Source organism: Sipha flava, unplaced genomic scaffold (genome assembly GCF_003268045.1).
Source record: "Sipha flava isolate LNK unplaced genomic scaffold, YSA_version1 72_pilon_pilon, whole genome shotgun sequence".
Classification (NCBI taxonomy): Eukaryota; Metazoa; Arthropoda; class Insecta; order Hemiptera; family Aphididae; genus Sipha; species Sipha flava.
Genome location: NW_020273612.1, coordinates 427,947 through 443,340, shown reverse-complemented (window position 1 = coordinate 443,340; position 15,394 = coordinate 427,947). Strand labels below are relative to the sequence as shown.

The 15,394-nt window shown below is 25.8% G+C and overlaps 1 protein-coding gene across 4 annotated transcripts in view; it reads left to right on the top strand.

Annotated features, from left to right (window-relative positions):
- The window catches only part of LOC112692281, a 214,753-nt gene that overhangs the window by 57,453 nt on the left and 141,906 nt on the right, over positions 1 to 15,394 (top strand). For 2 of the 4 annotated variants that reach the window (XM_025566900.1, XM_025566901.1), the window contains 2 exons: positions 6,587 to 6,686; positions 12,864 to 13,012. In XM_025566900.1, coding sequence (XP_025422685.1) covers positions 6,665 to 6,686; positions 12,864 to 13,012 — 171 coding nt within the window. In that variant the 5' untranslated portion in view covers positions 6,587 to 6,664. Of the gene's footprint in view, positions 1 to 6,586; positions 6,728 to 12,863; positions 13,013 to 15,394 lie in introns of those variants that run through there. The other 2 variants (XM_025566903.1, XM_025566902.1) reach the window with 2 other exon arrangements.

The following is a 15,394-nucleotide window of genomic DNA, read 5'->3' as shown; positions in this document are numbered from 1 at the left end:
AAAAAAAAAAAATTAACAAAAACCTCTTCAATATTATTCAATAAAAGTAATATTCCAAAGGATTTATTAGTCTTAGGTATTGGTTAAAATTATTTTTGATAAACATTGAAATAATTAATCAAATACTATCCAAACATAGTGCTAAACCACTAAATACTATTTATTGTAACGTAAATGGTTAGGTTAGGTTAAAAATCAAAAACTTCTATTAAATAAATCATTAAAAATAAAAAGTCAAATAAATACCGAAAGAAATTTAAATGAAAGTAGAATATTTTATATTATGTATAGTAAATTGGTTATATATTTTTATTATAATGTATATGGTAAAACTTTAACCTAGTTAGTGAAAGAAAGTCATAATACTCGTAAACTTCACTTTGGATTTCCACGGTTTTTTAAAACAAACTAATTGTAGGCCTTTAAGTCGTCAACCCGTAAAATAATTATGTGGTAAAATATGCGATAATAATAAATCTTACGACCAAACTGATTAAATCACATTTTTCGCTACCTAAACTCATCAATCGTACAAAGTTCTAATAGCAGCTTGATGTTGTACTCATTTCAATATTAATTTCGTATTTTAAAAATTGAATCAATCATTTGAATTTATCTAAAAAATTTCACAGTATAAAAATGAACAAATAAAAAAATAAAAATATGTAATAGGTATGTATATATATATATATATATATATATATATATATATATATATATATATATATATCATATACTTATATACTATAGGTGAATGAGCTTTTGTAACTAACTTTGTAAGTAAATACTATGGGACTTATGGTTTTTACAGAGGAAGTTATATACTTTTTCAGTAAAAAAAGCCTGTTTAGGTAGAATTTTTTCATGCAGATAGCTGTTTACGCAGTTTTAAATTTAAATTTCTTAGAAGCAAGTATTTTACTAGAATAGTGCAGGAAAATTAATTTTAATATTTATAACGTGATTTTTGGCTTATTTTGTCCTACTGATATTCGACATTTTATAATGAACATTTTTGATTATTATTTTATGAAATAAACTTAAAAATTTACCAAATTAATTTGTTTTTTTAACCTCTTGGACATTAGTATCTTAATGCTGTTTGAATACTATATTAATTTAAAATAATTCATAAATGATTATTTTTACCATTTTTTTTTTAAATTTAGTGAAGTTTTATAATTTTAACGATTTAATATTCATTGTTAAGTATACAATTTATTAATAATAGTTTAATATAAAATACATATTTATAATTCGATAATTGGATATTAGTATCTTTAGGAGAGTTGTATATTTTAAAAGCATTTATACATTTATATTTTGTTTTAAATGTATATTATATTGTATAAAAACAAATTATGTATCAAAATATATATTTAATAATTCTAAATAAACATTGCAATATTATAATTTAATAAAACTTTGATCTTATATTTTCATAAAAATTTAAATTTAAATTTAAATCTGAAACACATGAAGCTTATTTGAGAGTGGTTAAGCACTTTTTAAATTCTCGATAACAATATAGTGACTTCCTTACATTTGAATACTTTAGATCTTTTATAAGTTTAAATCCAAATTATTCTCGAGAAGGACGAAATGAAAACTTTATATGGCTGTATATAGACCGACGCTGACGTATGGCTGCGAGATATGGACATTAACAGCGCAAATGGAGAAATGGTTACTTTCTTTTGAGAAAATGGTATTGAGAAGGATTTGTGATGCGTTATATGATGACGAATTGGAGTGCTGGTGAAAAAGGACAAACTCCGAAATCCGAGAAATTACATAAAACACGAAGATTTATAGACACGCTATGTGAAGGGATGAAGCAAAGACTGTGAGGGCAACCATAGAATACCAAAAAAAATGAAAATATTAAAGGGTAAACCAAGAAAGCGATGGTTCTTCGGGGTAAGTCAGGATTTAAGAACACTAGACGTAGAAGATTGAAAAGATATTATCTATAATAGGGAAATATGGAAGGGTTTGGCGGTGGTGACGAAGACCCTTGGAGAGTCATAAAACCAAGACGACGAAGAAAATTATTTTTTTTAGTTTATCTCTAATTCAAGGTTAGTAAGAATTCGAAAATCTATTATAAAATATTGATGGGGTGTAATTAGTTCAATTAAAAATTATTTTGTCTAATTTGGGGGAAAAAAGCTATATATTTATATATATAGCTTTAATAGTTATTAAATGTTATTGTACTTTCAACGTATTTGAAAAATATGTTATCTAACTAAAATTAATACGTACGTTGAATATTGTGACGAACTTACGAAATACCAAGTTACCTACCAGATTTCAAGGGACCATTATTTATAAATTAACTAATTATACAATCGAAATAATCATTAAAAACAAATATTGTTACAAGTTTGCTTTTTTCCCGACCGAAGCACATCACTCGCAACGTTTCGGAATTTATTTCTAGGAAGCACACTCGCGTCAATGATTTTAGAACTTAAATTGGACAAAGTGTGGACAGAACGTATTGGAAATGTCAATTGGGTATTTGTCTTTGTCACGAGTGTTTTATCACAATGACAAGACCGAGGTTCAGACGAGGTATGATCAATTTTCTTATTGTATTCTTATCAAATAATTACGGCACCTACACTATATATAATAATACATTATAGAAGTGTGTTTATATTGATGATGGTGTTGCGTTAGAATTTCTTCAAAACGGAAATGGCGTTGCAGAAAAATAACGTGGTGTACCTTTTTTCGTACATTATAAATTGAATTCTTGCGATCAACAGCTGTTTGCAATACATTTATTTATTTTGTCTTTTATAACGATCACATTTAACAACGGTTTTATTGTGTTTGATGATGTTGAGTGTAGTGTGCGCGCGAGTTTAACGAAATTATATGGCGATGCATTGAACCGATACGGAGAAACGTAATGCCGTATGGATGTGTGTTTTGATTGAATTCGTCCGATATAACCTTGGAGCTTCCGCTGATCATAAAATATCATGTAACTATTTGAATAATCCAGTTTTGTCTGGGGAATTTTTTACAATTTTAGGTTAGAGTAGTTAAAAGACGAAAAAAACGTAGGTTCAAATATTCTTAGAATCATCATATGTTTAATGATATTTTATTGATTCATGCCTTATTAATTCACATTTGTTCTCACTCGGTAGTTATTAAAATTTATTTATTTAATAAAATAAAACATTGGTTAGGTGACCCAAATAGGGAAACAAATTATAAGTTCAGTCCAAAAATTATCAACCCTTAAAAGTATAATCTTCGATAAATCCATTTTTGTTGCACATATAGGATTATTATTAATTCATACGTTTTGCCGTTAGCGAACAGTGAGTGAGTGAGTGGTATTTGAATTTTCTATAATAACATATAAAAAATTATACTTAACTGTTATATTCATTAAAATAAATAAATAATAATAAATAAAAATAATTAAATAATAAATAAGACGAAATAAATAAAAATAAAAAAAATAATATATGATTAAATCAATGTTTTCAAACTAGACATAGACAACGAAGACACTGTTCCGTTTTATTCCCCTAGTTCCTCCGTCTGGAAACTGAATCTGTCAGCTTGATGATTTTGAGTATAACATGATATTAGAAATAAAATTCAGAACGAGTGCATCCATTGTTTTTTCAACATGATTCATGCGTGTAATCCATACACTTACAATATAGTTGTAAACTCTGCGTGATAATACATAAGATTCGGAATTCGATAAAAATAGAAAAGGCAAAATGCTTCTTTCTAGTTCAGTCACATCACATATACTCAATCATGCAATGAAAAGTTCAAAAACAAGAGTATACATTTATAATGAATAATGGTTAATTTACATTATAATTTTACGTTAAATATGCGAATATATTTAACATATTCAAGTATTTGACTTAATTTTAAGCCCATAATTAATTTGTTTAACAAAACTTTAAATGGAATTTATGAACATTTTATGTGTACGAGTATGAAAAAAAAACAACTACAAGACTAAATTGACAAAATAATTAAATTCTCGTTATGGTATTTGTTTTTAAGTTGTGTTTGATTTTTTATGTGCACCGCAACATAAAGAAAGAAAACGAAATTATCCTCATAACAATTACAAATATGTATACTGAAGAATATCTAAATATGCAAAAATACAAGTCAAAAGCGTTTGAAATCATATTGAATATAAAATAAATGTATGTATTTAAATGAGACTTATGAATAATAAGTTCTGCGTTCCAGATAATTAATAAAATAGGACGATGTTGATCATTCGATCTACCTTTGTTTCGAATTACTAATGTATGATGGTAAATATGATATTTATATACATTTTATTCAATGTTTAAATACAAGCCCGCATGTAAGCTTATGGAAATCACCGCAACCATATACCTCGGAAAATATAGCGTTACGTATCATGTGGTAAAGGCCGCATGTACGGCTTTGCGTTAACAAAAAACTCCAAAACCACCAAGACTTAATGAAAGCCTTCGATAAAAATTAAGTACCTACATTTATATGTTGTAACAAGTTTAGATATTTTACATGCATTATTATGTAGACATTATTTTTTGTATCCAAGTTTAATACAGTTAGTGAAAACTGTTTTAACTCATGAGTCTGGACTATCAGATATGTAAAATGTTTTGTTAAAAAGTTTTTGATATGTTTATTTTATTTTTTTTTTTTTTGCTCTATCAATATTCATGCTCATAAACTCTTATACAATATTGTTCCTTAAGAAGTTTTCAAATAAAGATTACAAATAGATAAGTCTAAACATGCATTTTTAAAATTTTTATATTTCTTTTTGTATACCTTGTAAAATATAATTTCTACATTTATATACAAATGACTTAATATCCCTTACACACGAGTGCAAAATAATTTTATTATAATAAAATAACCTTATACATTTTTTGGACATGATAATATAAAGCAAAGTGTACAAAGTGTGCATTATGTATCTTTTCAATGTTACATGTAGGATAATATTACTAACTGTTCATAATATCAATACATATTATATATTTATAAAATTATATTATTTTAATATTAACTAAATTTTAAAGTTATTTGAAAAAAAGTAGTATTATTTTAAAATATTGTTAGAACTACCGATTAGTTATGTAGTTGATTTTATTTATTTAATGGTTAAACTTTATTGTAATAAAAATTAATTTATGATCAAATTGTGTCGATTGATTTTATCAATTTATTAAATTGTAAATTGTAAATTTAAAATATTGTGAGAATATTAATAAAAATTTATTTCAATTTTGATTGTTGAGTTGGTATTTTAGGTATGATCAGTATGAATTGTAAATAACTTTTTTATATCGTCCGAATCATTTAATTATTCAAAATTTTAAAATTCTTAAGGGTTTTTTTTTGTAATAAGATTTAAATAATAACAAAATTAATTTATTGTATGTAGTAAACAAATTGATACATTAATGGTTTAAATATTGTATTAGAAACTTTTTTTTACGTAGCAGCAAAATATAATTATATTAGAAGTTAAGTTTAAAAAAAAAAAACTTATTTTTTTATAGTATATTTTTTTGAACCAATAATTAAATTAATAACCTATGACATAATAAGATTATTATGGCTTTTAAATTCTATATGCATTATACTAAGATTTCATAGAAAGTAATATGGTTATATTCAAGTCGATCACGTATTGGTTTAATCAGTTTTTTTCTACTATTTTAACTAACTATTAAACTACTGTTAGTATATTTTTAAAAAATATTAATTTTATCATATTTATTGAATTATCTGCTTAACTAGTAAATATACTACGTTAGAGAAACTGTTGATTGTTATTATTAAATTGCTGTTGGGTGAATAACGGTTAGCCAATTAAATCTGTGTGATGTGAGCAATTTGATAACAGTGTATAAACCGTCCATTCAACCAACCTCTAAAGTCTAAGTCACCATATTTCCCATGTATATGATACAGACCAACCATTAATTTATCAATGAAATTAATTATATTTCTCCAAAATAAAACAGCCACGTAGGGATACAACAAAACTAGTTTCAACAGTGTAAAAGTTCAGTTTAAAACAATAAGTACAGTGTTAATGAGTATTTCGTTAAGGTGAAACAATTGTTTTATTACAATCTGGTGTACTCGTATGAACATGATATTATTATATAAGCACGAAAATGTGCTTGTGAAGTTTAAATGAAAAAAGTAATAATTTTGCTTCCGAGATCTCGGGTACACGTAAAGGAGTTTAATTATTATTTTTAATTTCAGAACTCGAAATGAGAATTTCGAAAATAAGCTTAAATGTAATGTGTCGATTTAAAAATAAATAAAATATCACAATACAACCTTTGAAATTGATTAAATATTCGTGTCATACACGAGGGGATATCTCTCCGTGATTTATTATTTATTAATCTCTACAGTAGATATAAGCTTGTATCCTTATGTATTCTTATGATAGAATAACCGAAGCACTCGGGGAATGAATATTCAAAATCAATTCGTAACAGATACAATAATTATAACACTATCTTCATTTTTTTAAAATATTATTATACTCTTGTTTCAGAGATTACGTTTATCTAATGTTGTCAAATCGCTTGCGGTGTCAATAATTGAAGCTTGTTTGACGGTAAAATCGATTTTTATGAGTTCCTGTATTTCAAAACGTTAGTACAATTGTTAATTGTTACTTTCTTACACTACTACAGTAAATATCATTTTTTTTATTAATGTTCGTACATCTATTAATTTGTGCAAGTGTTTAGCTGAACGCGAGACTCTTTCATACATTATTATAATTACTATTTTTGTAATTCACTGTGGAAACATTCTCCAAGAATGATTTATATATTGATTAAGGTTTCAGAACATGAGAAAAATAAGTTTAAGACTTCCAGAACAAATTTAGAGAGACTAAATATACAAGCGTCTACTGTCTGTGTTAGAACTCTCCTATCATCTCGTAGTTCGTTGTCAGTTTATAATATATTGACTATATCTATACAAATGTTGTAATTATAATAATAATTCTTAAAATGTGTAATTTGCTTCAAAGAATAATTGGTTTTTTACTAGACAACGGGAAATCGATTATTGTGTATTATGCCTTACGTTTGAATACACAAGGACACAGCGTTTAATGCATGCAAGAAATACTTATGGAACTATTAACAATTTATAAACCAATCCAACTGAAAAATATGTAAAATATATAATAAATTAAATCTTTAAATCCAATGATTTACCTAATAATTAAATTTAATCTATATTTATCAAGGTTTGTATATACGTAATCCAGGCTGCATTTAACTTACCGAGAAGTGGAAAAAACAATATAAAAACGTGTATATTTTGAATGAAGTCGAACTTTCCTTGGTCTCGGGCTTTGGATGATGACTTTAAAATACAATAGTTTTGTCAATTTAAAAATATTCCTATTGAATTCGATGTTATCAAGTTCAATAGTAAATAGTGACATCGGCTAGTTGTTGGTATTATTAATAATATTGCCAACATTAAGGACGAAAATCGATTTCCGTGAGGGATGTTTCAATATCTTCTAATGGAGTGAAATGATAAATTTAGTGAATAAACGTTACAAATGAACACGTATAACGCAGTTTGGAGTTGTGATTTTTAAGAAATCTTTTGTTGAATATACGGTGAACCCACCTGATCCCACGAAAGAGATAAGTTCATTCTATAAATCATTTAAGTTGGAAATATTTCTGAAAAATATTGGGGGTGACTTAGAGTGTCATTTGGAGACGGTTTCGCCCGAAATATGTGATTGATAACCTCACCTTGGATTGTAGTTGGAACTGGAATCAGAGGAAGGCTAAAGACTTCAATTGATGATGCTGAATCCTCTGAGAGCGCGGTATATTATTTTGAAGATACAAAGATTTTGGAATTTTTGTCGACGGCTTTGGGAGATGACGACGATGACAACAATGGGGATACATTTCGTTTGTGTTGCTTACTACTACAAGACATGTTTGGGTTTCATATAAATATGAAAACACTCACTTTTAATGAGCAATTAATATTGAAAGATGGTCATGTCAGTTGTTAATGATAGCGTTAACGAGCTTGATGCATGTGTAAGCTGCAATACAGCACTAAATAAAGTTAATTAAAAATAATAATAATAATCATAATAATACATGAGATATAGGTTAAATTATTTTTAATTTAATTTAAGTTAATTTTGGAGGGGGGGAAACCATTAATTTTTGTAAAACTATCACAATAATTCATTAAAAAAATAATCAACACAATTTTCAAATCCTTTCGCGAATATTGATTCGAGGGTCTCCCGAGTGCATCCCGTTTTTAATTTTTACCTTTTTCATAGCCCGAGTGCGTCCGCGATTTTATCTGCAGGTTTTATCGTATAGCCTGGTGCGTCCGAGGTTTTATCGACTACTTTAACCGAAGAGCTCGATTGCGTAAGTTTCCGTTACAACGAACTCCAAGGGACCGATTTTTTTTTTTTGTTATAACAGAAATTTCGTTAAGGTGATGCTGAAAAATGTTTTGTAGAAGACTTTATGTCTATAATGCCTGAACATGAAAAACTTCAAGATTTTATGGATTATTTGACAGAAAATTAAATTGTGGTGTAAGTTAAATAAACGAGATAATATGATTTTAATATAAATATTGAATGAATTAAAAAAAAACATTTTTGGGGTGTAAACCAGTTCAATTCCTCGTGGTGCACCCTGGGTAACCAACTAGTAATTTAAAAATAAATATGGAATTAAATTGTTGTATATATATAATTATGAAATTAAAGGGTTATCTCAATTCATGGCAAAATATTTATAACTGACTAGCAACTTGAAATTACTTACATTGAATAATACTCCAAATAACACGCCTGCATTTTTCTCTAATTAAATCGAACATAAATGGACAATTAGTTGAATAGGTATCTATTTTTTTATCTAGTAATAAATTAAATATTGATAAATAAACCTTCAATAAAATAATTCGGAAAGTTTAAATTATTGTGAACACAGGTTAGCTAACTTTGAATTGTTCATAATAAGAATCAAAAAAAAAAAAATGATGTTGGATTCAAAGTAAAAAAAACACAAAAGTTTTTCCACATAACGTTATTTGAAATTTTTTTACGTTACAATTACGTTTATTGTTTATTTTTAATCATTAATAATGATTAATGATATATTATTTTTAATGTTATACGACATTTTTTATTTTTCGTTTATTTATTTTATTTTTTTTTTTCCGTTATAACATTATAAATCTTAACGTTATACAAACGTTTTGAAACCTTGATTTTTACAAATGATTCCATTTAACTAACATATGTTTTGATTTCTATCTAATCTCGTTTTAAAAATGCAATTTTAAATTTAAATAGAAAAATTCCGTAGTTGAGGTATTGAATTTGTTAATATTTTTGGAATTTTTTTTTTTTTCATAATATCCGGTTTATTATTACACCAATAGTTTATCAGATATTATTTTATGGCTTTAACAAATGGTATTTTATTATGATGAAAATAAAATCATATAATCTGTTTGGTTCTATAGCGATATTCTTGAATTATTATTGTATAGTTTATTTAAAATAAAAATAGTTTAAGATATATTTTGAGCTTTAAATTCAACTAAAAAGTTTTATGAATTATCATGCATTATTGAATAATTTAAACATCATACACTAACGAACCGAAGCAATTTCATTTTGACTATCAAGGAGATTTATTTTGTTTATTATTTTTACCGACGAATCTAATTATCTCGAAATAACCTTTCACTCTTTACAATTCATTGAGGTGTAAAGTTTTTCAAGAAAACTTAAATATTTTCTACCAATAATTATACACATATATTATCCTATATTTATCACTACTTCTTTGGTATTCGTATTATACAGAAGTTATAAATTGATAGTAAATACATATTTTATGTGGTATGTGCATTTTATTGTTGTTATACAATAAATATGATTGTTTTATTTATAAGCTATGAGTTATACGAATTACAAAATGAAATATCGTTAAAGGCAGGGGTTTATTGATACGTATACGCTGGTATACGGCACGAATACACATCAGCAGATTTTCGATTTTCAGCGTATACCTAATGTAAAATATTATTTTACGGGTATACGCTTCTATAATAACTTGAAAACAAAAAAACTAATAAAAATTTAATAGTTCATTGGAAAATTGTTAAGAACCATGAAATTGATTGAAATATTTAGCAGTTGAAGATTACAGCGTATGCTGTGTTAAATGTATTTTGTTAACTGTAGTGAATATCATTGAATAAAATAGTATAGAGTGTGAACATTCAGCCCATGGTTCTTAAATCTGCGTCATGCAATTTATAACACGTTGCAAATTTATATCTTGTGGTGTTATATTTTATAGTCTTAATAGAAGTTATAAATATGTAGTTACAAAGGATTAATTACATTTTTTCGAATGTGTCGAGAGAAAACAATTGTCGAGCAAAGCAAGAAAATTTATTTTAGGATTAATATCTATATTTTTTTAATGCGTATAGCCACAAATATATTTACCAATATACCACTAGTTAATGGTAATATATATATAATATAATATTTAAAATATGTCATGTTATTTTACATAGTATTAATTGCTAAATACTACATTTGAAAATGTTTTAATTTTCAATAACGGTAAACGGAAAATTGTTTAAACGTTTAAATTTATATAACATTTAAACGCTTAAATTGAATAACGTTTAAATGTTCCATAATGGTAAACATATAGGTGGAGTAAGTTTACTTTTTTCTTTACTATTTAAAAATAAAAAATTGAGCAAAAAATATAAAACGTAATATAAAACAATACAAACATTATTTAGACTTAAATGATACGTTACTTTAAGTATGTATTACTTTGAATGTATAAAATAATAAAAGTACTGTAATAAAACTTTTTATCTTATAAATATTTAATTAATTTGAATTTACTTACGTTTGTATTTTAGAATACTCGATTCACATTAGGATACAGATACACTCGTTGCCTAATTTGTTTAATGCACATTATAATGTATATGTGTAGTAATATTTCCGGTCCAGATGACCAGGATCTCCTGAAACATGGTAACAAAAAAATAAAAAAATGAAATTATAAATTCCATCAGTTAATTTAATTTGAGACTGTAAGGTTAAGTGGAGTAATTTTTTTAATAAATCGTTATAAATGAAAGTACAGCTTAAAATTTTTAATTAACTGTATTATTTATTTATTGCCTGTTTTAACAAGAATTAAGTATAATATAATACAGAGAATAAAGTGGATCATTGAACTATGATATTTAGATCGATAAATGCGCAATTCACTGAAAATATTATAATATAATTAACTAATACTCAATAATATTCAATATACAAAATTACATTTTTTGCATGTAAAAATATAAAACTTTAAATATTTAATTTTTGTAAAAAAATAGTACGAGGAATATCAATTAATTAATTAATTATAATATACAATATATAATAATAATAATAATAATTATAATAATAACAGTACAGATATAAGTGAAATTATAAAACATATTCATTTTTAATACAATTTCAATCTAGGAAATTGCCATTTAAATGTAGTAGTTTGAACGTCAAAAAAATAAAAACAGTAGTATATCGTTTATGTGGCTACATTTTGTAATATCCTATTATTAATCGTCTATTACAATGATTATATCTTGGCATAACTGTTAATACTATTATAGTTAAATTTGATTAGTTGATTATATTGTTTATTATTCCATGTAAAAGTATATCGAATTAGATAAACGAACTTTCAAAAATTTTTTAAGACTATGAAAGTATTATGGTTTTTAAGTCGAAATTTTTTAAAATATTTCTAATAATTAATAATTGTTTTTTTAATGTTTCATTTATTTATAATTTATTTAATTTTAATATTGTGATATTTGCGATATTTATTATATTTTATGATATTATTTTAAAATTACAATTTTTTATTAAATTACTAGACATAATATTTAAATAAGTATTAATAAGTATTTGTTTTTCTGAGATCCGAATTACTCTATCCAACATACATCAAACTTACATGATATAAATAAAATTAAGTGTTACATCTTATAATTTACAAGTTAACAGAATGTGATAAAATATCATGGAAAAAATTGAATAGCCTTTAAATTATAAAACTTTAATAACTGTATAAGCCTTTATTAACTACTATGGATATTTAATTAACGTATAACTTAATATTTATAAAACCTTTGTGGTGAATATTAAACAATAAAGTTTGAATGATGATATTACAATCTGTAAATGATTAAAATGTATTTCAATCAAAAGTGGTTTCATTGTATAGTACACAAATATCTTTTAACAAGTACTAAATAAATAAAAAATAAATCTAATAAATAAATAAATAAATAATTCTACTCACGGAAGAAGGAAGGGAGTCATATTTTCATACAAATCTCAGATCTTATAATTATAGTTCTTTATTGGATTACACGTAAAATATATTTATTTTTTTGATTTGAAATTATTCGATTAATTTTGACAATGTAGATAATACTTCAGTTGGGTATTTTTTATGGTAGCTTATAAGAAAAAAAAATGAAAGTACATTTTTTTTACATCAATCGCTCAAATTCGTTCAACTAGTGTTTATATTTTATATTAAGAATATACGGGTATGATCGTCTTGGTTTTTTTTTAAATTGTAAAAAAAATAATATTAAATATTGTTGTGGAATATTCATTAAATATGGTGAAAATAGTACAACTATGAATGTGTATTATTATATATGTATATTGAGAATGACATTTTTATTTTTTTCAGACATGTATCGGCGACACGAGTCTCTTATCAGTCAGGTGACTAAAACGGCAGATGATGTTCCCATGATCGTTACTCGATTGGCGAGCATGGAAAAAAATGACATTGATTACTATCCCTTTTCGCAAGTTCTTCGAATACGTGTGCTACAGGTAATCTACATTGGTTCTGGCAAAAAATTAAAGAAAATTGTATACTCAGGGTTAAAAATAAATTCTTTACCGGTGTATATGAAAATAAAAATAACCCTATCAACATATGAAATGGCTGTCCTGTAGAATATTGAATAATACGTGATTGTACGTAGTTTTAGATATTAAACCTCTCAGTATTTTATTACTTAATTTTTTTTTTTTAGCCATATCTTTTCTACTACACTATACTATGGTTTAAGAATTATTGTAAACCATCGATTTTTAAACAAATCAATTGTTGATATTATGAACTGTACATCCATAATGGATATATTGCATGTTTATTGAAATACATTTAACATACAATTTTGATTCAAGTTTTTTGTTGAGTTAGCAAACATGGATATGAAGAATTATTTGCTCGGTCATTTTTAGTTATATTCTTAGATTCGATGAACTTTTTATATTTTGTCCAATGAGAATTTTCGTTATTTAAAATTTTATTGATCAAATATAATTGGTACCTCTTCTATTATATTTTCCATTCGTTCTTTTATTATTTTCTTGATAATTGGCATTATCCTTTTAAATCAATTATACTTTTTGATTTCTCTTTTATCATAATAAAACTTTTTTCTTTGTTTTAAATTATTAAAAAAATTAAAAATTAAAATTGTTTCTTAAAATAATTACTATTAAAATGATGACTTTTGTATTATTATTTCTAGCTTAACTACCCGAATTCGCACGAAACATTCTTGGCCGTGACATAGATTTTAAAGGATCATTACCTTACACTAAATATAGCCAAGTATGGTGTAACTTTTGATTGTATGCTAAATTACCTCTGAATTACAGTCTACCGGTTCCAATTTTTTTTGAAATCCCTTCTTATTGCATGTATTGAGTATTGGGGAGACTACTACGCCATATTTAAAGTTCATATAGATTTGAGATGTAGCGATAATCAATTAGTGAGTGGTGTCCGACGTTGGCCGTTAAGGAAATTTGGAGAGTTCAACTACTTTTGGGTGTTACCGTAGAAGTTATGTCTTTTTAAGTATAAATCACCCGAAATAACTGCTAAAATAATAATTGTTTATGTATTTTAATAGGTAAATATTAAATAAAGCCATGCTTATCAAGCCTTATTGTGCTGTTAACTAAATTTAAACATATACTAATATCCTTAGAACAATGATCAATTTATTTTGGATTATTATTTTTTTTATTTACTCATTTTATGGAGAAAAGTTTGACGATTCGAGGTTTCAAATAAATGCTATATATTGAAATGCATTTGGATTACACAATATTTTTTGTTTTTTCTTTTGTGGTGCGTACACAAATAAATTAGAAGGTTTTCTGACGCGTGAGGAGGTCTGTGTGGTGACCATGTGAGAAGCATGAATTTTCAAAAAGCAATCCACACACTTGTTTTAATTATCAGTAGGCTTTGTTGATGATCATTGCAAAAGCGAGTCGCACTGAAAATTGCAAAAGATTGAATTCCAACAGTATAACTGTTGGAGTTATTGGGATAGGTGGTAATAGTACATGTTCGCCTTTAAAATTTCCGTTTAAAATTATGGTTTCGATTATGTTGTACATGAACTTTTTTACTGCAAGCCTAGTACCATTGCAGATGGGTGGTGGATTTATGTTTCATAAAATAATGATGCCAACATCAATTTTCAATGCTAGAACGTACGATTGGCATGTCTGGTATATCAAGTGAATTTAAAAATTAAGTTGGATTGTGTTTCAAGTATAATACATCTGCACTTCAATGTACAGACAAACTAAAATATTTTACTGACTTCATACTTAAAATTTTTGTAAATTAATATCTTGTACAGAGATCAAAGAGAAGAGATGAATATAATTTTTGGAGGGAAGATAGTTGCTCTTGGAAATTATTTTCAATAAAATAGACACGTTCACAGTTTTCAAGGTGCACACTGAGGTGTGTGAGATGGATTCACGACAATTGAGCGCAGAAAATTGAGCGCACGACAATTGGGCGAAGACTATTGAGCGCACGAAACTTGAGCGCTGCGAAAATTAAGCTCTAAGACAATTGAGCGCGATATAAACCTAAAAAAGTTAGTTAATAATTAAAAAAAAAAAAAATAATAAGTCATAGTTAATAATTTATATTATATTTACCTGTAAAGAAACTGCACCTAAAACTGCTTGAGTACTAAGTTCAGTATGTTTTGCTGTTGTTTTTAAAAATTGCATTGCTTTTCTCGCTTCAATTTTTGAAATATCGGGTGTATGATTGTGCTCTTTTTCACTTTCTTTAATAATTTGACTATTCATCAAATTAATACGACCACGACATTTTTTTGTATTGCATTCGATACATCGCCAACTATTGTTTTTGTCAAATCTATA